Genomic DNA, 24,740 nt, shown 5'->3' with positions numbered 1-24,740 from the left:
TGCTGGGGACATAGAGAAGTTGACCTTTTGCTGGTCCATCTTCCCTAAGCGAGTCTCTCCTAGCGCTCTCTAGGATAGGGTTTAGGTTGCTTGTGTTGCTCGATTTATTGCATTTATGATTACTATGTTGTATATATATTTGTATAAATGTTTGCATGCATCATATTATCATTGTGATGTCTTCTGTACAAGTGATTCCTCTGAGTTGGGGTGGGTGTTCTGAGTGGGGCTAAAACCCAGGCCCGAGTATACACCTAGGATTAGTGTGGTCTCACGTTCCTCACATGTTGGTTGGGCATGTTGTTGCGACGTGACATACCACAAGCCGGACGAGGTTCATCTGAGAGAGCTCTTCCGTTGTGGAGTATTCCACTCTGGTTGGGTTACCTCTTTTGAGCTATTGACTTCGGTGACCGTTCTTTCCCTGATCTTTGGATTAGACGATCTTAAGAGAGCTGCAACGGCACACCCGAAAGGGCAAACCCGTTGAGTATCTTTGCCCGATTGTCGAGACCATTGTCTGCCTTAGGATGACCTTGTTAGAATTCACCTGTGAGGGGAGGGTTTGATTCTTGCAAGTACAGGTTTCTGCCATCGATGTTGTGTTGGTGATCTTAAGCCGGATTTATGGATCTTTATTTCTGGACGCCGGAGGTTTGACCCTGGTATTAATCAGAGGGTTCCATTTATTTCGGATCCCTGGGTTGAATTTGAGGGTACTTGCTCAGATGAGTTTGGGTTTCAGATGATCTTGGGTCCTAGATGACTTTGATTTATGGTTTCAGATGCCGAATTCAGGCCGAAGCTTTGATCCCGTGCCGCGTGATACTCAGCCGACCAGTCATGGCTCCATCATTTGCATCATAGCATGTTTATTTTCAAAAAAATAATGCATGAAAAAAGAAAAAAGTTAACTCGCATGTGCATATCCTTTATCAGGATCATTCATGATAAAATATAGTACCCATATCATGCATATCATGCACATATCATCCTTGCATTACAGACATGCTTGGGAGAGACTTCTCATTCTGGTTCCTGACTGGGACAGGATTGCTGATCGTCGTCCACACCGCTACGCAACCAGACTGAATCAACAAAGAAGCATGGATCAAGTGCAAGCTGAATTGGATGAGATGAGGGCAAACATGGCCCAGTTTATGACGATGATGCAAGGGGTTGTTCAAGGGCAAGAGGAGATGCGTGCCTTAGCTCAGAGACAGGAAGCTGTGATTCCTCCGTCCAACCGTGCGTCACCAGTGGGTGTACCCGTTCATGAGAATGTTACTGCTGCTCCCGTCAATGACTATGCTGTGGGTGATGAGTTGAGGGGTATCAGAATCAACGGACAGCCTCTTGCTGCAGAGACTGCTAATGCTAGAGCTACCCGGGCTCCTGTTCGTCATCCTGCTCAGATTGTTGATAGACAAGAGGACATGTTCACTCTGCTCAGTGAAGATGATGAAGTTATTGGAAGAGTTGAAGAGAGGGACCGTAAAGTTGATACCCTTGCTGAGAAAATCCGATCTATGGAATGTCAGAACTCCCTGGGGTTTGATGTCACCAATATGGGTTTGGTTGATGGATTGAGAATCCCCTACAAATTCAAAGCGTCGTCCTTTGACAAATACAACGGCACTTCTTGTCCTTGCACCCATGTGCAGGCTTATTACAGGAAGATCTCCGCATACACTGACGATGAGAAGATGTGGATGTACTTTTTCCAAGACAGTTTGTCTGGAGCGTCTTTGGACTGGTACATGGATCTGAAGAGAGAATCAGTCAGAAGCTGGAAAGATCTGGGTGAAGCCTTTCTGAGGCAATACAAGCACAACATGGATATGGCCCCGAGCCGGACCCAATTGCAGAGCTTGTGTCAGAAGACTGGTGAGAGCTTCAAAGAGTACGCCCAGAGATGGCGTGAGCTAGCCGCAAGAGTGCAACCTCCGATGTTGGAAAGAGAGCTGACTGACATGTTCATCGGGACCTTGCAGGGTGTGTTCATGGATCGCATGGGGAGTTGCTCGTTCAGTAGCTTTTCTGATGTTGTTGTCTGTGGGGAGAGGACTGAGAGTCTTATCAAAGCAGGAAAGATACAAGATCCTGGCTCTTCAAGTTCTTCGAATTCTAAGAAGCCATTCTCTGGGGCACCCAAAAGGGGAGAGAGTGAAACAAATGTTGTGCACCGTCGGAGGAATGTGAACAGAGTACAGTATCGTCAGGCTGCTGCTGTGACTATTCCAACAACTCAACAACAGCAGAGAAGACCAGCTCAGCCATATCAGCATCAACAACATCGTCTTTAACAGCAGGCTTACCAGCCTCACGATGGTAATCAAGCCAGTACGGGTAATGAGAGGAAGAAGATCATTTTTGATCCGATTCCTATGTCGTATACAGAGTTGTATCCCTCTTTGATAGAGCGGAACTTGATTACTCCCAAAGACCCGTCGGCTATACCCGTCAACCCTCGGTGGTGGTATAGGCCTGATTAGCATTGTGTGTATCATTCGGGTGCTCCTGGTCATGATGTGGAAAGCTGCTTTCAACTGAAGAATAAGGTGCAAGACCTTGTGAGATCAGGTATTCTGAGCTTCGAGGACTTAGGTCCCAATGTTAATCGAGCTTGAAGATAACAAGCCCCGGGTTGGCGTCGACTTTTCTTCTGAGGTCTTCAACGAAAAGGGTTGTTCAAAAGCAGAAGCTGCTGATGCAAAGGATACTGACAGTTGTCATCCCTGGAGGGATCTGTTGCAATTGGGTCACTGTGGGTGTTCCTACAGTTGTTCATAAGTCAGAGTAATAATCACTTTATTTAAAAACCCTTCTCCCATGCCAAAAGGAGAAGTGATGACATTGTTGGCAACATTTGTGCAATGATATTTTCATTCAAATAAAAGCATGTTAAAACATTTGTTTTTCCATTTGTTTTCCCTTTTAGCTTTTTGCATGAAATTGGTGATCACAAAAAACCCTAAAAACAAGAATAAAAGCAATCTTTTCATCTGCATAACGATTGTCTTGTTTGACTTCCAAAAAGCTTTTCATACTCAAAATCATTATGCAGGTTGATTCTCAAACCCATTGAACATAATGATCCGACGTCATCTCCCAATTTTGAATTCCCTGTATTTGAAGCGGAAGAAGATGATGTTGAAGGGATTCCTGACGAGATTTCCCGACTTCTTGAGCAAGAAAAGAAGATCACTCAGCTGCATCTCGAGAATCAGCAGAACAGCCAACTGGGGCATTAAAAAAAAGGAAAAAAAAGAAAGAGAGGAGGGTGCAAAATCAAAAAAAATCAAAAGAAATCGAAATCAAAAGAACAAAAAGAAAAAGAAAGAAAGAAACAAAGGAATAATAGCACCCTCAAGTCCCAAGTTGACTGATGCTGAATGGATTCAGAGTCGTTACGACCAAGTGAATCTGATCGAAAAGAAGAGATTAACTGCCATGTGTCATGGTCAGCAGAGAGTGAAGAAAGCATTTGACAAGAAGGTCAAGCCTCGTGTGTTCCGAGAAGGTGACCTTGTGCTCAAGAAAGTCTTGTCTTTCGCGCCCGATTCCAGGGGCAAGTGAACCCCAAGCTATGAATGTCCATATGTTGTCAAGAGAGCCTTTTCAGGCGGTGCTTTGACACTTACAACAATAGATGGAGAAGTTCACTCGTCCTGTGAATTCCGATGCAGTCAAGAAATACTTCGCCTAAAACAAAAAAGAACAAAGTAGCTCGATAAGTTGAACACCCCAAAGGGCGACTTAGGCAAAAAGGAGCGTCTCGGTGGATTGAAAACCCGAAGGGCGATCCAGGAAAAAGTTAGAGACATTGAAAAAAGAATTTTGCATCCCGCTAGATTGAGCACCTCACACTGGGGCAATCTAGGCAAAAATTAGGGATTTGGCAAGTAACTGCATCCTGACAAGACTGTGTTCTACATCTGTTATCCGTCAGGGATTCTCGATTCGTCGTCGACTGAAGCTCCGAATACATCGAAATTCGGAATGGTAGAGAAGAGGTCATTATGTTCAATGTATCCCTCTCCAATATATATCACCGATTTCAAACTTGTACAGATCTATGGAGTCCTGCCATTTGCAGACTACCATTCCATCACATCAATTTGAGCTTTTATCCAATTATTTGCACTCTTATTTGTTTCAACTCAACAAATGTTTTGCATGTTTTAATTGATAAAGTATCATTGTTTTCAAAATAAACAAATTTTTCGAAAATTGTTCTTAAACAAAGTGAACATTCACAATGATGGAAGGATACTTAGGAGATCCGCAGTGCTCTCCCAAGGGTGGTATGATTACCAACAGGTAAGACATTTGTTCGTATCTCGAGCATAACTGTATCTTTTTCCTGTAGAACCAATTATGGTTTCTCCTCAGCGAGGCTGCTCAGTGCAGTGTTGGTTGAAGTTGTTCATCTTCATGTCCCCGGCAGTGCAGCATTCTTCCTCCAAGTCCCTGTTAGCCCGATTGTGGTGCATCCCCAGTAGAGTGTTGTTTGAGCCCTATTGTGGGGCATCCCCAGTAGAGTGCTGTTTGAGCCCTATTGTGGGGCATCCCCAGCAAGTTTGCTGTTGGAACACTTTTGTGGGCCAGTTCCCAAGCAGAGTGTTTATTGAAGACTTCAACCTTCGTCTCTCCAGCAAAGCAGTCTTCTCCTCTCCCCGACATGGGTGATTGTCTTTGGAAGATTCGGTATTTGGTGGATTGACATCCCAATAATCCGACATTCCCTCGGATAGATTCCTCAGCGGAGTTGTTGGCATGATGAGCTTTATCAATGCCTATCTATCTTCATCAGAGATCTGGTTGCTTCTTGATATCTCTGATCTCCAGCATGAGTTGTTGTTGTGGCGTGTCTGCCTGTATATTGAACTCTTTCATCCGGTGGTGATTGATGACCCCTCCGACAGCCTATTATGGCCTTCCTCCCCTGCAGGATGATGTTGTTCCCTGATGTCCCAGTCTCCAGCAGGTTTTCTGTGCTCTCTGGTGATTTTGGCTTTCCCTCTAGAAGAGTAGCACTGGATGGTTGATTCCTGGACCTATGTGTGTTGAACATGTCTGTTTGTCAGCATTCATCATACATTCTTCATGCATAATGCATACATGCATAATCATAACATTCAGGTACTCATGTTGCATTTGTTTCCATGTATCTGTTGATGGTTGTCTCCTGCTAATTGGTGATATAGATCTCCCCAGTAGATCATCCCCTAACAGATGTGGGTGTGTCTGATCTCTCCATATAGAGTCGACCCCTTAAGCAGAAAGTGTCTGTTATTTCCTTCTGCGCTCCCCACTGAGTTATATCCTCGTGGATGACGGTTGTTTCCGTTCCCTCCCTACACACGTAACGGGATGGGTTTTCCCTATTGAGTTCTTTCCTCATTAGGATGAGTCTTGATTCAGTCTGCCTTTTTGGATCGATCCTAAATTGGCTTCCTTGTGGCTGTCTCTTGTGCTTCCCTGTGGTATAAATGAATAGTTGCTCACTAACCGGCACTCATTCATCTTATCCTCAGCGGAATTTGTGGCTTCTACCTACGAACCGGTAGTTGTAAGTCCTATCTTTGTGGTTTTCTACCTACTAACCGGTAGTTATAAATCCCACTTTCATCCCCTAGCAGAGGTAACCTTTGTGGTTCATTCTGGTTGTTGGCGGATTTTGCGGTCTTCTACCTACTACCCGGTAGTTGTAAATCCTTTTTTCTCACTCTGTTCCTCAGCGGAATTTGTTGGCTTCTACCTACGAACCGGTAGTTGTAAGTCCTATCTTTGTGGTCTTCTACCTACTAATCGGTAGATGTAAACTCCATGTTCTCCCCTTTGTGGAGTCAACCTTTGTACTCATCCTAGTCGATGATGGTTGCTTTTCTGTGGTTTTCTGCCTACTAACCGGTAGATGTAATCCCCTCTTTGTGGTTATCATTATCCAGTTTTTGATATTGATATTCCTTTCCCCTTTCGGATATTTGCTTTGATTAAGCAATTTTATCCCCAGCAGGTTTTCCCCTTCCTTTGGATAATCGCTCCGAGTAAGCAATTTTATCCTCAGTGGGTCCTCTTTCATTCACTGTTTACCGGTAATGTTTGTGGTTTCCCCTTTTGATTGGTCATCTTTACATACCTAGTCTCGGTATCCCGATGCCTTTCTTTTCGGTCGATTTATCCATTTAACAACCTACAACCCGGTTATGGATAATCTTCCATGCGAGTATATTGTCTATGTTTTGACGGCTATAGATGATATATCTCATGCGCTCTTTGGTCGAGGTGTTGTCCTTCCCAGTTGAGTAAGATTCGTATTCCTTGTGGAATCGAATGTCCATCCTTTAACAAGTTTGCTTTCGCTCTCTTCAGGATGTTGAGTGTTTTGGAACACACACCAATTCACGTTTCCGGTCGATCTATCCATTTAACAACCTACAACCCGGTTATGGATAATCTTCCATGCGAGTATATTATCTACGTTTTGACGGCTATAGATAATATATCTCATGCACTCTTTGGCTGAACCCTTTGTTTGTTTCCCCAACTGGGTAAGATTCGTATTCCTTGTGGAATCGAATGTCCATCCTCTAACAAGATTGCTTTTCTAGCCCTCTTCAGGATGATGAGTGTTTTGGAACACAAACCAATTCACGCTTTGGTCGGTCACCTGTTTCATGCCTACAACCCGGTATCCTTGGTGTTCCTTCCTGTCTGCTCTCTGTCGTGACCTTGATCCCCAGTGAGCCACCTCTCCGTTGGTGTCGATAAACATCGAGCTTCTCCTCTCCGTTGGTGTCGATAAACGTCGAGCTTCTCCTCTCCGTTGGTATCGATAAACGTCGAGTTTTTCCTAGTTGTCCGTTGACATCTAGTTGTATCCTCCCCACACATCATCCGTTGATGTCTGTTCTCCTTCTCCGTTGGTGTCGATAAACGTCGAGCTTCTCCTTCTCCGTTGGTGTCGATAAACGTCGAGCTTCTCCTTCTCCGTTGGTGTCGATAAACGTCGAGCTTCTCCTTCTCCGTTGGTGTCGATAAACGTCGAGCTTCTCCTTCTCCATTCGTGTCGATAAACGTCGAGCTTCTCCTTCTCTGTTGGTGTCGATAAACGTCGAGCTTCTCCTTCTCCGTTGGTGTCGATAAACGTCGAGCTTCTCCTTCTCCGTTGGTGTCGATAAACGTCGAGCTTCTCCTTCTCCGTTGGTGTCGATAAACGTCGAGCTTCTCCTTCTCCGTTGGTGTCAATAAACGTCGAGCTTCTCCTTCTCCGTTGGTGTCGATAAACGTCGAGCTTCTCCTTCTCCGTTGGTGTCGATAAATGTCGAGCTTCTCCTTCTCCGTTGGTGTCGATAAACGTCGAGCTTCTCCTTCTCCGTTGGTGTCGATAAACGTCGAGCTTCACCTTCTCCGTTGGTGTCGATAAACGTCGAGCTTCTCCTTCTCTGTTGGTGTCGATAAACGTCGAGCTTCTCCTTCTCCGTTGGTGTCGATAAACGTCGAGCTTCTCCTTCTCCGTTGGTGTCGATAAACGTCGAGCTTCTCCTTCTCCGTTGGTGTCGATAAACGTCGAGCTTCTCCTTCTCCGTTGGTGTCGATAAACGTCGAGCTTCTCCTTCTCCGTTGGTGTCGATAAACGTCGAGCTTCTCCTTCTCCGTTGGTGTCGATAAACGTCGAGCTTCTCCTTCTCCGTTGGTGTCGATAAACGTCGAGCTTCTCCTTCTCCGTTGGTGTCGATAAACGTCGAGCTTCTCCTTCTCCGTTGGTGTCGATAAACGTCGAGCTTCTCCTACTCCGTTGGTGTCGATAAACGTCGAGCTTCTCCTTCTCTGTTGGTGTCGATAAACGTCGAGCTTCTCCTTCTCCGTTGGTGTCGATAAACGTCGAGCTTCACCTTCTCCATTGGTGTCGATAAACGTCGAGCTTCTCCTTCTCCGTTGGTGTCGATAAACGTCGAGCTTCTCCTTCTCCGTTGGTGTCGATAAACGTCGAGCTTCTCCTTCTCCGTTGGTGTCGATAAACGTCGAGCTTCTCCTTCTCTGTTGGTGTCGATAAACGTCGAGCTTCTCCTTCTCCGTTGGTGTCGATAAACGTCGAGCTTCTCCTTCTCCGTTGGTGTCGATAAACGTAGAGCTTCTCCTTCTCCGTTGGTGTCGATAAACGTAAAGCTTCTCCTTCTCCGTTGGTGTCGATAAACGTCGAGCTTCTCCTTCTCCGTTGGTGTCGATAAACGTCGAGCTTCTCCTTCTCCGTTGGTGTCGATAAACGTCGAGCTTCTCCTTCTCCGTTGGTGTCGATAAACGTCGAGCTTCTCCTTCTCCGTTGGTGTCGATAAACGTCGAGCTTCTCCTTCTCCGTTGGTGTCGATAAACGTCGAGCTTCTCCTTCTCCGTTGGTGTCGATAAACGTCGAGCTTCTCCTTCTCCGTTGGTGTCGATAAACGTCGAGCTTCTCCTTCTCTGTTGGTGTCGATAAACGTCGAGCTTCTCCTTCTCCGTTGGTGTCGATAAACGTCGAGCTTCTCCTTCTCCGTTGGTGTCGATAAACGTAGAGCTTCTCCTTCTCCGTTGGTGTCGATAAACGTAAAGCTTCTCCTTCTCCGTTGGTGTCGATAAACGTCGAGCTTCTTCTTCTCCGTTGGTGTCGATAAACGTCGAGCTTCTCCTTCTCCGTTGGTGTCGATAAACGTCGAGCTTCTCCTTCTCCGTTGGTGTCGATAAACGTCGAGCTTCTCCTTCTCCGTTGGTGTCGATAAACGTCGAGCTTCTCCTTCTCCGTTGGTGTCGATAAACGTCGAGCTTCTCCTTCTCCGTTGGTGTCGATAAACGTCGAGCTTCTCCCGTTTGTCCGTTGACGTCTGGTCGAGTCTTCCATTCATCCGTTGATGTCTGGTTACCTCTCTGTTGGTTTCGATAAACGTTGAGTTTTTCCCATTCGTCCGTTGATGTGTGGTTGTATCCCTTTCTTTCCCAGTCATTCATTAATGTCTGGTTACCTCTCCGTTGGTTTCGATAAACGTTGAGTTTTTCCCATTCGTCCGTTGACGTCTAGTTGTATCCCTTTCTTTCCCAGTCATTCATTAATGTCTGGTTACCTCTCTGTTGGTTTTGATAAACGTCGAGTTTTTCCTAGTCGTCCGTTGGCGTCTAGTTGTGATTTCTATTCCCATTCATCGTCCTTCGATGTCTGGATGTGGTTTCTTTGTTCTGAAAAAATCAAAATCCCCAGTGGAGTCATGGGTAGACATCTTGTCTGGTTCAGTGACAAATATCAGATCCCAGTGGAAGCTTCCGTTGGTGAATTTTCCTTGCTTGGATCCCCGCAGAGTGCAAATTTCTACGGTTCTTTGGTATTCAATCCCTGTTTACCCTAAAAGTCTAACAGCCGTTGCTCTCATCCGTTCGGGTTCCCAGTTGATTGAATAGGGGCAGCTGTAGCACCTCAAATTTGCACCTCCCATTTTGTACATACATTTTCATTTTAGGTCATTAACATTGCATTGTCCATGGCATAGCTCATCGCATTATCATTTGCATAGTCAACAGTCATCAGGCAAGATCAGTCAAGACTGGTTAGGAGGTTCAGTTGTGCAAGCAAGCAAGTGAATTTTCTATGGAATCAAAGCCCTAGGGTTGGTTCAATGAGTTCATGTGACCTAGGGGTCATTTTGAAGTGGTTTGGCCAAAGGTTGGATGTTCAAAGCTCATCAGTCAAGATGCAGTTCATCTGAAACCCTAGAAAGTCAACCAAAGTCAGCTGTCAATTCAATCATGGATTTGAAGGTGGGAGATGGTTAGAGAGGCCTCATTCATGTCCATACAAGTCTCATTTGACATTTCAAACATCAACATTGAAGGATTTGAGGTCTGATGAAAAGTTTCCAAAAATAGTAAGTGACTTGTAATTTGAAATTGCCAAAAATGGAAAGGTTTTCTCCTCAAGATTACATCATCAAGAAAGCTTCAAATGAAATTTTGTCCAACATGAAAGTTGAATATCTTTCTCTCCCCTTTCCAAAAAGTCCAAGATCATGAATTTCTCATGTATGGTTGAAAAGATATGGATCAAACATGGACAAGTGAACTTGAAATTCAAACATGCATAACTTTCAAACCATAAGGCCAAATGGAATGGCTCTTTTTGCAACATTTTTCTCTTGATCTCTACTATCCAAAACATGCATCACATGCCATGAATTCTCATAACATAAACATTTGGTTTTTCATTTGAATTTTGGAGGGAATTTTCAAATTTAAAAATAATGCATTGTCCATACATTCTAACACTTGCATTGGCTCCAAAATAGCATTTCAAGTGTAATTCAAACAAAATTCATGCACTGTTCCATTGGTAATCTCATGCATAGGGTGAATTGCAAATTTGCATCCACACTCCATTCTCACTAATCCCTTGGCATTTGGCTTAAGTGTGATTAACAACATCATTAACAGAGCATATATAAACCTAATCCTAACAGAATTCTGCATTGGCAACATCACTTTTCAGATCTAGATCCATTTTCACAAATTTTGCTCTCACTTTTTTTGCAATTTTCTTCAAATACATTGCCTTGTTCTTGATTGATTCTTCATCTAGAAGCATTGTGGAGCATTGTTGAAGCAAGATCTAGAGGATTTCGTGCAATTGGAAGCTGTTTCAAAGCTTGAAGCTCATCCATGGCAGTTGAGAATTTTGTTGGAATCAAGCTCGAGTAAACATCAAACCTTCATCCATTCAATCATACAAGAGCTAAGGATCATCTGTTTGTGCTTAGCAAGGCCTGAATCGAGCTGTTTCACTTCTGCATCTTCATCAAGGTCAGAATTCGAATGTCTTAATTCATGAAATTGTTAGATGATTATGGTAGATCTTTGAACACTGAGCAAGCTGAGCTTTAGATCGATGATTTCTACGCAGTATTGAAGTAGATATTGTGATTTAAAGTTTGATGTATGAACATTCTTTTGCTCGATTCTTTGAATATGTGTGGAATTAGGTTAAAATAGGCATGGATTCATGTTGTATGTTAAGAGATGAACACGATGATATGCTCATTTTTGGTTTCTGGAAACTTTTGTTCTTGAGAGCGTATGAACATGATGAACGTGATGAAGTTGTTAGGGTTTCCTTTCCAGAATGCTGTTTGATCTTGCCAAGCGTGTTTTTGCATGTGATTGGATGTTTATGGACATGTATTGGTCCAACTCAGCGTGTGCGTGGCAAATTGATTGGACGATAGCGCTTTGCCTTGCCACATCAGTTAAGTGAAACGGCGTGTTTCACTAACTAGCGCTCCAATTCAAAATTTCGCTCAGTTCGATTCCCAGCTTGGACACATTTTCAAAGGCCATTCACATTTTATCCATTTTATTCCATGCCATTCATGCTATGTCATTCATGTTTTTTTAATTTTCCCTTCACTTCATAAATTCATAACTAAATGAATATTGATCCAAATAATGTGGGAAATTTTGCATCATGCTCCTTATTGTTACTAGTTTTTTATGAGCATTTTTCTAGAAATTGTGCATGGATGTAAAATTGTTTAGCCTAGGGATTGTGCACATGTATGTTTGTTTGTACCTTGCTTGCCATATGCTTTGTGAAATGATGAGTTTTAATCCAATGATTATGAAATTTTGCATGCTTAAACTAGACATCTTGCTGGACATTTTGGAGTTTTGAGTTTGAATTTTTATCATTTGTGGTTGCTGAGATATGATCTTGTGAATGTAGGTGTGACAATGTGTGTCACACCTTTGCTTGCTCAACTTGATTAATTTGTTTGCCATGCCAAATGATTTCCAATTGATGTGATTTTTTGTATGATGCTTCTTATGGATGTTTTGATTGATCATGAATTTTCTTGGAATTTTTGGATTCATTTCTGATTTGTTTAGGATTTTTCATTCAGGATGGTCATTTGTGCACTTTTGGATAGTCTTGAATTTCAATCATTTGTGAAATGCTTGTGCTTTATCCTATGAATGTGAAATTTTGCACATTGTTTCTAGACATGTTGAAGTTTGTTTTGGCTTTGATTCGAGGTCTTTACCATGTTTCATTTCTGTTTTAGGCTTGTGCTAAGTTGGTGTAACATTTGGTGTCATATTTGAGCTTGTTTTGATTGCCTTGCCTTATACAATTTGGTTACCATGCCTAAACTTGTCCAAATGCCTTGATTTTTGGTGTGTTCATCATGTTGTTTGTTCTGTTTAGCCATGATTTTTCTTGAGATTAATTGAAGCATTTTTGCATTAATGTGCATTTGTTCATTCTGTTGCCTCAATGTGCTTTCAACTTGCATACTTTGTCATGATTGGTTTGTGAAATGAATTTGGTTGATGCTATTGACATGAGACCTTTTGGATTGTGTTCTTAATTGATTGAGGTTGATTCTTGTTGAGTTTCATGTTCTGTTTTGAATTTTTTTCTCCCTCTTTGACCCTAGGCCTTGTCCTAGTGGTTTGTGCTTATGTTTGAGTTTTGATTTCAGGTTAAAAAGCACATGGCCATAATGGGATTGATTCACTTGCTTGAGTTGAATAATTGGTTGATGTTGAATAATCTTGAGTTGTTTTGTAGGTGGATTTTAGCTCATTTGAGTTGAGCTTGTGGCTTGCACATTGTGGCATTGCTTGCTTGTCTGTTTGACTGTTAATGTTGAATGTTGTTTGTCTGTTTGACTTGTATACTGATTGAGTTAGATTTTTTTCAGGTACATTAGTTGCTTAAGTTCTTTTGAACTTGCTTTTGCTTTGCTTGGTTGCTTAAGCATTGAGGTATAACTTTCTGACTTCATGTAGTCTGGAAGACCTGTCCTGTTACTTGGGCAGGCACCTGTCTGAAGCCCTCCTTAAGAGGCAATGCTTGTGTTTGTTTATCTTTGTGCCAAGCAGGAAAAGACCTCTATAAGGCAATTGGCAGATAAAAGAGATGTGTAATCCATCTCCTGCTATTCAGTGTGTCATCCACTTTGCTCACACCTTGTGTTGATGCATTGTGGATATTAACCCAAGATCCTTGTTGTGTCAGTCATATGTGGATAGAAGAGTTCCTACTTTCTGAACTCCCACTTTCATTTGTCTGAAGCTCTCCCAGGCCAGGGATAAGAGCTGTGAGGTCTTACCTTCACTTCCCATTTCATCTGCTTCACCCTAACTCTCAATGTTAGGGTTAAGAGCTAACATCACCCTGTTACAGTGGCTTGTTTGTCGAGGTTGACATGACCCCTTGACTAAAGCCCAGCCTTGTTTGAGCCCCTCTGTTTGTATATAGTGTGTGTGCTTGCTCTTGTGCTTGTTTAACTTTGTTTGTGCTGTTTAGGATAGCTTGCTCCCTGTGCAAGTTAGATAGAAACTTCAACCTAGGACCATGGTGAATTTACATGATAACTATTAGGCTCGAGTCAGTCTCCCTTCTAGTTTGTCATTTCCCAGTCTCTGGTTAGGTTAGAAGTTCTTTCCCTGCGTAGGGGAACTACGTCGCCCTGATCCTCATACCAGATGAGGTACGTAGGCAGGAGATGAGCTGATCTCTCCGGGCGCCCTTTTTCTTTTTCAACCCCTTTGTGTGTGTTGGAGTCCGACATAAGTCCAGCGATTGGCAGTCGGTTTCCTGTGTCTGGTTTGTTTTGTTGGAGTCTGACGTAAGTCCAGCGATTGGCAGTTGGTTTCCTGTGTGTGTGTGTGTTTGTTGGTTCGGAGTCTGATGTAAGTCCAGCGATTGGCATTCGGTTTCCATGTTTGCTTGTTTGTGTGGAGTCTGACTTAAGTCCAGCGATTGGCAGTCGGTTTCTTGTGTGGTTTTGTTTGGCGTGCGTTAGCCGAGCTACGAGTGCTCTGATTCTTCTCCAGTCCGAGAAGATACGTATGCATAGGATGCGACATCCTAGCGAGCACGTTTCCCCCTGTCCCGAACTACGTCGACTCTGATGTCTGTGCCTGACAGACTACGTAGGCCCAGGATGCGATATCCTGCCGAGTTAGTTTCTTTTGTCTTTCTGTGTCTCTTTCAGCCTGTGTTTGATGTGTTTGAGCAGTTTTTAGCAACCTTTATCCTTCCTTTTGTGTGTGGATCCCGTCGAGTACGACGGATGCGTAGGGGTGCTAATACCTTCCCTTCGCATAACCGACTCCCGATCCCATCTCTCTCTGGTCGCGAGACCATGTCTTTTCCAGGTTTACTTCGAGCGTTTCCTTTCCCTCTTTTGGGATAAATAACGCACGGTGGCGGCTCTGTTGTTTCTTTTTCCCGACGGTTTTTCGCGTAATGCGACAATTCCTACAAGGCCATTCCTTAACTTGGCCAGCTGTAATAGTCCTACATACCTCATTGTCTGTAGTATCTAAAGCCACTCCTCCATCAGTTCCTCTCCCTAGGAACTTGTTGATTATGGTAGGGGAGAATCTCACACATCTACCTCTTACAAACACCTTGTATAATTCTCTGTTGCTCCTTTCAGAAATATCCTCAGGGATATTCACAACAAATTCTTTTACCAACCCCTCATAACATTGGGGTAAAACAACAATTGTCTTCATCAGTCCAACAACTTTAATCAATTCCATGACTTCCTTCACCTCAACAGCCTCTTTTCCCAGCTCTCTTTCAACAGCTACTCTCCTCTGAATGACAAACTTCCATTTGGCAGCACCATCTTCTAAGTGAAAAGAGATTTTATCTAAGTGCACAGCTGCAGCTTTGCCTGGAGACTTCTTAACAGCCTGCTTTTTAGCAGGGGTGATGTATGGGACATCGTCTTCGACATCCTCTTCAGAGTCAGAACTATCTCTGACTTTCCTCTTCCTAGCCTCCACTTTGCTCCATGATTTTGAGGGTCCTACACCAGCAGTCTTCTTCCTAGTCTTGGCTGTCATCATTTTAGCCACAATCTTCCCTTTTCTGGTCTTCAATTTCTTAGCAGCACTTGGTTTTACATGACGAACCAAGGTGTCATCCTCTTCCTCTGAACTCTCTTCCTCCAAATTAACAACATTCTCAACAGGCTCATGAGAATTATCTACCGGTTTCTTACTAGGTATGTTTTTACCTAGAGAACATAATCCTTCAGCAGTCACTTCCTTTTCTGATCTAGATGAGTCATCATCTTTCTCAGCTTGGGGTTCCTCCTCAGGAGAGGGGTCCCTTCTGGATAGAGGGGTAGAAACACCCTTGATTGAATGCCCTTCATTCAGAATCCTAGTAACTAGATTCCTAATGGCACGACCAGTATAGTGCATGCCGTTTTGATGAGGAGGTTTATCAGGAATATTACCTTGCTTACTTCCAGCAATGGAAGAAGGACCTGGGGCGTCACCTGGTATCACACAGAGAGGAGTAACTTCCAGCACGTCTTCATCTGGAAACTCCATGGAGGGAGTCCTTGCATGATGAGTGGGTTTTGAACCAGTGGATGAGGGATATTGAGACATGTTGTTGAACTTTTGAGAAAAATCTCTTTGCCCTAGCAGAGGTTTGCTGAGAAGTTGGATGAAGATGGAAATGGTTGTGTTTAGGTAACGTATGGAAATGACATAGACACTAGTTCTAATACTAGGTAATGATTCATCATTAATGTGGCTCTTTCTTTTAATTGGGCAGACAATATTTTTATTACCTTTTCCACTCCACATTAATTGCCATAATTTCTCAAGAATCCAAATCCCTAATTTCCCTCTTACATATTCAAATTGATTATCATTCAAATCCCCTGCAAACTTGTCAGCTAATTGCATTTCATGCTTTAGAGCTATGAATTTGTCTTCCACAAATTTTCTAATGGAGTGATGACAGCAAATAATGTGCTTGGTCCAACTGTGCTGAATAGAATTTTTGGACATAGTTGTAGCATTCAGGTTGTCATAATACAATGTCATGACATCGTGTGTGACATTGTATGTAATCATCAGTAGTTTCAACCAACCCTGTTGAGAACAACTGCTTCCATCTGCTATATCTTCAGCATAAGCACCATTTTCCTCTCTCAAATGTGTAGGAGCAAGTGTCCTTTCACTCTCCATCTCAATCTTCTCAACATTGCTCTTGGCACTTTTTCTTTGAGATAGACACATAGGCCCTTCTATCTGCTTGACTGGTAGCCCAAGTCCAACAAAGCTCTTTCCAACTTCAGACTGTATATGACTAGCAACATGTTCAACTATCTGATCCAACTTCCTATCTATTTGAGCCATCATGAGCTTTTCTCCTTTGGAAGTGATGTTAAGCCTGAGTTTCTGGTGTGACATCCTTGTCTGACATTTCCCACAGACTTTCAATTTGGAAGTTTCTCTAGCAGATATAATCATATTCATCCCTTTCTCCTTGACTGAGGTATATTTTGAGGAGTAACTAATTTGAGAGTTCCACATGTAACAATTGTCTTTGGTCCTGAATCCTTTCATAATCACTTCACTGTCTTTGTTAGTAATCAGACATTCAGTTTTGGTGAAGTTAACATTCAGACCTTGATCACATAGTTGACTGATGCTTATTAGATTTGCAGTCAAACCCTTAACCAGTAGGACCTTGTCAAGTTTAGGCACTCTAGGACAATCAAGCTTGCCTATCCCTTGATTTCACCCTTTGCTCCATCACCAAAAGTTACATAGCTTATGGCATGAGGATGAAGTCCAGTTATCAGGTCTTTGTTTCCAGTCATGTGTCTGGAACATCCACTATCAAAATACCCCTCTTCTTTGGCTGAGACTCTGAGGGGAATGTGAGCTATCAGACTTGTAACATTAGTCTTAGGAACCCATTGCTTCTTGTTGACGGGCCTGTGCTGTTTAGGTCTGGGTTGACAGTGAGTCTGATGATGAACAGGGCTAGGATAACCATACAGCTTATAGCAGAAGGGCTTCAGGTGACCAAATTTCCCACAGTAATGGCATCTCCATCTTTGGTGTTTCCCTTTCTGTTGTCTTCTCTTCTGACGTTGTGACATATGATGTGACATCACAGGTTTGCTTTTACTATGGCTGCATTTATGCTTGGCTTGAGGTTTGCAACCAGTGTAACTGCACTCAGGCTTAGATTCATTATACCCAATGCCAGATTTGTCTCCTGTTATTTTTCCAGTTTGGAGAATCTTGTCTAGGGAGTCAGATCCATTGTTTAACATTCTTACATACTTGGTCATCTCTTCTAGTTTAGAATTCAAGAACATAGCTTCAGTTTTTAACTTGGAGATGGTTTCCACATGGTCTGCCTTCTCATTCTCCAACTGTACTATCTTCTGGCTTTCAACTTGTTGACTTCCATCTAGCTTGGCATTCAGAACCACAACTTCTGTTTTTAATTTGGAGATGGTTTCCAAGTGTTCTACCTTTTCATTCTCAAGTTGAGTTATTTCCTTCTTCTGGCTTTCAACCTGTTTACACAACTCTACACTTTTGTGACACGACTTTCTGTAGGTAAAGGCCAACTCTTCAAAGGTTACTTCATCATCACTTGAGTCTTCATCAGAACCCCATCTTCCAGTCAAGGCAATTACCATATTTGCAAATTCTTCTGTTTCACTCTCATCAGACCAAGTAGCAGCAAGACTCATCTTTTGCTTCTTGAGGTAGGTTCCACATTCAGTTCTAATGTGTCCATACCCATCACATTCATAGCACTGTACTTCTTTTCCTTCTTTGGGCTTATCATCCGACCTTGCTCTTCTTTCAGCATTGTTGGTTCTACTGATGTCAGATGAGATGTTCTTGACATTAGCCTTAGATCTTACATCCATCTTTTTCAACGGTCTGTTGAACTATCTTCCTAGCATTGCTACTTCTTTGGACAAATCTTTATCAACATCCTGATTGTTTTCCTCTTCTGTGTTTGACATGAATGCCATGCTTTTGGTTTTCTTTTCAGAACCATCATTCAATCCATCTCAAATGTTTGAAGGGAACCAATTAGCTCATCAACTCTCATATCGGAGATGTCTTGAGATTCTTCTATGGTTGTCACTTTCATAGCAAATCTCTTAGGGAGTGACCTGAGTATTTTCCTTACCAACTTCTCATCTGACATCTTCTCTCCCAGGGCTCCTGAGGCATTAGCAATTTCAAGAATGCTCATATGAAATTCATGTATATTTTCATCTTCTTTCATCCTTAAATTTTCAAACTTGGAGGTGAGCAACTGTAGTCTAGACATTTTAACCCTAGAGGTGCCTTCATGAGTGGTTTTGAGAATGTCCCAAGCATCTTTAGCCACTTCACAATTGTTTACCAACCTGAAGATGTTTTGGTCTACTCCATTGAATATGGCATTCAATGCTTTAGAATTTCCAAGGGCTATACCATCCTCCTCCTTGGACCATTGTTCTTCAGGCTTCTTGTCAGTTGTGGCTGCTCCTTCCTTAGTAATTACTGGATGTACCCAACCTGTTAACACAGCCTTCCAAGCCTTATTATCCAGAGATTTTAAGAAAGCTACCATTCGAGGTTTCCAATAGTCATAGTTAGATCCATCCAAAATTGGTGGCCTGTGAACAGATCCTCCATCTCTCTCCATTGTACCAGAAAGTATTGCCCCTAGATCTCACCCAGAACCAGAGCAGAATGTTTGCTCTGATACCAATTGAAATTCTGGTATCAAATATGAGATGTCGAAGGTAATGTCACGACACTAATATCTGAGTAATGCAAACAAGGATAAAGATAGAGAATAATAATGCAAGAGACACAGGCAATTGTTAACCCAGTTCGGTCCAACTCACCTACATCTGGGGGCTACCAAGCCAGGAAGGAAATTCACTAAAATAGAATCAATTCAAAGACTCTCCGTACACTTCAACAAGTTACAGTCTTTCTCACCTAATCTCTACCCGTGCAATTTCTACCTAAGCACCCTTAGATATGAGAACCCACTCACTTCCCTACAATCACACCTGTGATTTTAAACAACAATCCATTAAGAAAAGAAAACACTTTTCAATAACACACTCTTGATTTTACTTCACAGTTTCAATCAAGAAGACATACACTTGATCTTGCTTAACAACTTTGATCAAGTAGACACACACCTGATCTTGCTTCACAACTTTGATCAAGTAGACACACACTCTTGCTTAACAGCTTTAAAGTGACAAATTACAACCACAAATCAGACCAATTCAATCATCAATGGATGACTTGAATGGCTTATAAGTCTCACGACTAAACAAGACACAAACCCTAGCTCTCTCTCTCTGTATTTCGCTCAGTATTGGTTGTATATAGAATCAGGTTTTCCAAGTTCCTTTTTATAGAAGCTTTCAGTTGGGCTTGGACATCTTGAAAACCCTAAATCTATTTTCCAATTAAATCTTCTCATGACAGTTGGTTAGATCTCCTTGGAAAATAAGTAAATCAGGTTGTAATCAATGATTGAATGCGCCTGCAAATCAGATCTTCAATCATACATAGATTGCCATTAATTGTGCAATCACAAAACACCAAACATTCATACCGAATGTTCTATGTACAGGATGTCATGACATCGAGTCTGACATCCTGGAACAATCCTGCATAATTCCATAATTCCATTAATAATTTCCAGCAGGTACAAGCATATCAGATGCCATGACATTGTGTATGACATTCTGAAACAATCATGCATAATTATTTAAACTCCAGCAGGTACATAATATCAGATGCCATGACCTAGTGTATGACATTCTGAAACAATCCTGCATAATTATGTTTTCCATTTAAGCTCCAGCAGTTACACAGGATATCTTATGTTAAGACATCACACATAACATCTTGTGAACACTCTTTGTTTTACCAAAATTGCTGCCAACACTTAGAACCAACAATACACAAGTGCTAATATCTTTAAAGAGTATTCTGATCTAATGTGCCTTATTAAAGATCCAAAATTAATTTCTAATAATAATAACAAATTAATTAATTATTTATAACAGAAAGGTTAATCGAGTTCTTGATCAACAATGGTTATAATAGAGGTGGAATAGATAAAACTCTATTTGTGAAGAATGATAAAGGAAAGCTCATAATAGCCCAAATTTATGTTGATGACATTGTCTTTGGTGGAATGTCAAACAAGATGGTGGAATATTTTGTCCAACAAATGAAGTATGAGTTTGAGATGAGTATTTTGGGAGAACTCACATACTTTCCCGGTCTATGAGTAAAGCAAATGGAAGATAACATTTTTATTTATCAAAGCAAGTATGCAAAGAGTACAGTGAAGACATTTGGGCTTGAAAATGCAAGTCATAAGGGAGCTCCTACTGCCACACATGTAAAATTATCCGTAGATGATAATGGTGTTAATGTTGATCAAAGTCTATACAAAATCAAGATTGGTAGTCTTCTATATATCACAACAAGCATACCTAATATCACATTTTATGTGGGTGTTTGTGCTTACTATCAATCTAATCCCAAGGCTAGTCATCTCACTCAAGTGAAGAGAATCAAAAAGTACATAAATGAGACTTGTGACTATGGTATTCTTTATTCTCATGATACTAACTCAATACTTATAGGGTATTGTGATGTTGATTGGACTGGGAGTTCTAATGATAGAAAAATCACATCTGGTGGAAGCTTCTTTCTTGGAAATAATTTAATCTCATGGTTAAACAAGAAGCATAATTGTGTCTCTTTATCTACTGTAGAAGCTGGGTACATTGTTGTAGGGAACAGTTGCATCCAATTGCTTTGGATAAAACAAATTTTGAAGGAGTACAATGTCGAAAAAATGTCATGACATTATACCGTGACAATTTAAGTGCTATTAATATTTCAAAGAATCACATCCAACACAGTAGAACCAACACATATTGACATTCTTCATAATTTCATCAGGGAACTTATGGAAGATAAAATTGTAAACCTTGAGCATATAGAAACTGAAAACCAGTTAGCAGACATATTCACTAAAGCTTTAGATGCAACTCAGCTTGAAAAGCTGAGGAGTGCTCTTAGTATTTCCATATGTGAGAATTTATAGTAGGGAATGCAGGGGAGACGTGCAAGAATAGAAATATATTTTCTCTCTCGTATGGTCATTACTGCACATGAAACAAGACTGATCTATCTCAAATTTATAAGTTCGGAGTGCGCCTAAGAGGGGGGGGGGGTTAGAACCAATTAAAAATTCTAGTTTTAGAGACAAGTTTGTTCTTATTTTTCTAGTTTGGTGATGAGTTTGGAAAATGATAAAGTGCAGAAAAACAAAGAACACAAGGATGCATCCTACTTCCCCTCACAATCCGAAGGTACGTCTAGTCCCCTTTCAATACGAAAGAGATTTTACTATCTGTTATGACTTGTACAAGACACAAACAATCACCAAGAACAACCTCTTGTGATTCACGAAGTTGATATAAGAACAATCCTTTTAAACTCAACTCTCTTGCTTCCAACAATCCTGGACAGTAAGATGTTTACAAAACAAACAATCTTATTTTCAATAATTCTGAAAAATAAGATATGTATTACAATAATTGTTTTTGAGTGTAAAGTTTGTAGTATAATGATGACACTAAGTGATATATCAATGTACTTGATCTTCTCTTCCAATATCGATAATTCACAAACACAAAGGTGTTAGATTGCTCAAGTATTTTCTGGTTTGAATGATATGAAAATATGTAGAAAATATCTTGAATAAAAATTGATAATAAGAAATATGAATTCTGAAAATTCTAAGAGTTTTGATTGGAAGAGGTAAAATTTGAATTTGAAAGATTATGTATTTATATGTGCATAACACCTCTAATGAAACATGGTAATGTTCTGAAAAATATCATGAATAATTGTCAAGTTGAAATGAAATGATTCCATGAAGGGGTGCAAGAAGAGGTGTTAGTAAAGTTACTGATATTTCAAAAACGCACAGCGGTAAATCGATTTACATAATGGGTAAAATGATTTACCTCTAGCAATGTTTAAAATTTTTCAAAAACTTTCAGTGGTAAATCGATTTCCCTAAGAGGCAAATCGATTTCTCTGTGGTAATGATACAAATTCTTTCAAAAACTTTCAGTGGTAAATTGATTTCCCTAAGAGGTAAATTAATTTACCTAGTTGAAAAAAAATAACTTTTTTGCTTCTGGAAATGTAATGCTTCAGTGGTAAATCGATTTTCCTAAGAGATAAATTAATTTACCCAATTAAAAAGTTCATTCTTTGCATTTGGAAAATGTGTAGGCTTCAGTGGTAAATTGATTTACCCAGTTGAAAAATGAAAAATTTAAGCCTAGGACATTTCCTATGCACAAGGAAAGGTTATGCAATGATTGTTTGAATACTTGAGCATCTAAGACTTTAATGAAGGTAAATATTCTCATTATACCTTCTTGAAATGCAATAGCTTAACTTCTTGAATCATGATGGTTTATCATTGAGTAACATCTTTTCCTTCTCGTTACTTGGAGATTTGTCTTCATCAAAATACATTCATCATAGAGAAGTTTGACTTCACAAAATTCTCCTCACAACTACTCCATTTTTTCTAGCAAGAACAATCTTCATCTCTCTCTCTCTCTCTCTCTCTCTCTCTCTCTCTCTCTCTCTCTCTCTCTCTATATATATATATATATATATATATATATATATATATATATATATATATATATATATATATATATATATATATATATATATATATATATATATATATATATATATATATATATATATATATATATCTTGTTCTCATAAAATTGTTCATTCTATTTTCTCTAAAGTTCTTCAATTTCTTACAAATATTAGTCAATAATCTGAAGAAATTCAGATTATGAAATCTGGGACAAATGGTGATGGGCCGGACATCTTTTCCTTCTTGTTACTTGGAGCTTTGTCTTCATCAAAATACATTCATCATAGAGAAGTTTGACTTCACAAAATTCTCCTCACAACTACTCCATTTTTTCTAGCAAGAACAATCTTCATGTCTCTCTCTCTCTCTCTCTCTCTCTCTCTCTCTCTCTCTCTCTCTCTCTCTCTCTCTATATATATATATATATATATATATATATATATATATATATATATATATATATATATATATATATATATATCTTGTTCTCACAAAATTGTTCATTCTATTTTCTCTAAAGTTCTTCAATTTCTTGCAAATATTAGTCAATAATCTGAAGAAACTCAGATTATGAAATCTGGGACAAATGGTGATGGGCCGGAGTGCTTGAAGTCAAGAATCCAACACCAAGAAAATCTAGGGTTACTGAGTCAAAGAAGGCTGAACTGGAGAAGAATGAAACCAAGGTTGAACCATCTGTTGGAACTTTTTTGATTGGGAAAAGGTATGTGACAAAGATGAAGTCCTTGAAGAGAAAGCTTATTCAATCAAGCGATTCTGACTTAGATGCTCATGAAGACTAAGTTAGTTGGCTATCATTAGGAGGTTGGTCTGGACAGTGAAGTGGATATTTTGTTTGTTTTAAGCTATTTTAGTTTTGTTGTGTTTTGACCCTTATATCTAGGCATGTTTTAATTTTTGCGTTCTTGGATCTGTAATGGCTCCTTAACAATGTTAATGGTTCATGATTTTTTCTTTGGTTTTATTTTTCAAACCTTTTCCAAATTATGGCAAAAAAAGGGAGTGAGAAATATGTGCATGTGTAGATAATCTTGTTTCAGCTTGTCCTGATCTCAAATTTTTGTATTTAGCAACCACCTTATTTCCGTGTGTAGAAACCACCTTGTATATGTGTGTTACTTCTGCTGTTTTATTGTGCTATGATGTGGTGTGCTACTTTGTGCTCATAATGTTTTTACACCATAACTAATATTTGTGTGCTCATATGTTGTAGCATCTGGCTTGGCATCTAGCCTTCAACTATGTGAGCATATATATATATATATATATATATATATATATATATATATATATATATATATATATATATATATATATATATATATATATATATATATATATATATGTGTGTGTGTGTGTGTGTGTGTGTGTGTGTGTGTGTGTGTGTGTGTGTGTGTGTGTGTGTGAGAGAGAGAGAGAGAGAGAGCATGTGTATGGATGTTGTTGTTACTGTATACTTTGATGTGTGTGTGTGTATTCTCCTGAATGAGATTTTTTTATTTACTCCTGCATATCTTGTAGAAAGGTTGTAAGTTGTTTTAGCCAAAATTTATCAAATGGGGGGATTGTTGTTCCTTTGGTTGTATGGTTTAGGTAAAATAACATGGGAAAAACAAGATGAATTTGTGAATAGGCAACATGTGGGACAAGATGTTTCATCATGTGTGCAACATTTTATCTTTTAACAATATGTGTTTAAAGAAGATTGGCTTAAAAGATTGTTCGAGTCCAAATCAAATTGAATGAGATCAAGTATCTTGGTGGACATTAATAAATAAGCAAATCAAATATGCCTCAAAACTAAATCAGTACCAAACCAAATTTGTTTGCTTTTAATTCAATTGCCCAAGCCCAACAAATGATTTTCTATATAAGAAGACATATTCCTAACAAAGAAAATGCATGCAAGTATTGAATATCTATTGTGTTAGGGTTTGTTTCCTTGAGTCTTTGTAATTATTTCTATTTGTGCACCTCTATAGCGCCTAAATTCCATGTCTAAGGCATATAGGATGTTGTGTTAGTTGAGTTGTAATTCAACAATATTCAAATATGTTTTATGTATTGATCACTAGGATAGTGATTGAGAGAAAGTGAGAGGGATTCTCATATTTAGGGGGAATCCTAAATAAAAAGGCACTAATAGTACTACCAAGAGAGGCAT

The 24,740-nt window shown here is 40.2% G+C and overlaps 1 protein-coding gene across 1 annotated transcript; it reads right to left on the bottom strand.

The window, feature by feature from the left end:
* Positions 1-14,425: 14,425 nt before the first annotated feature.
* On the bottom strand, positions 14,426-15,381 carry LOC127121846 (uncharacterized). The gene is made up of 3 exons (XM_051052280.1): positions 15,180-15,381; positions 14,563-15,059; positions 14,426-14,464 (listed from the first exon to the last, which is right to left on the bottom strand). Exons 1-3 carry the CDS (start codon positions 15,379-15,381, stop codon positions 14,426-14,428), a joined length of 738 nt encoding a protein of 245 aa, XP_050908237.1.
* Positions 15,382-24,740: the final 9,359 nt, after the last annotated feature.

Source organism: Lathyrus oleraceus, chromosome 2 (genome assembly GCF_024323335.1).
Source record: "Lathyrus oleraceus cultivar Zhongwan6 chromosome 2, CAAS_Psat_ZW6_1.0, whole genome shotgun sequence".
Taxonomy (NCBI): Eukaryota; Viridiplantae; Streptophyta; class Magnoliopsida; order Fabales; family Fabaceae; genus Lathyrus; species Lathyrus oleraceus.
Note: the sequence above shows the minus strand (reverse complement) of the source record. Positions and strands in the feature narration are given on the sequence as shown.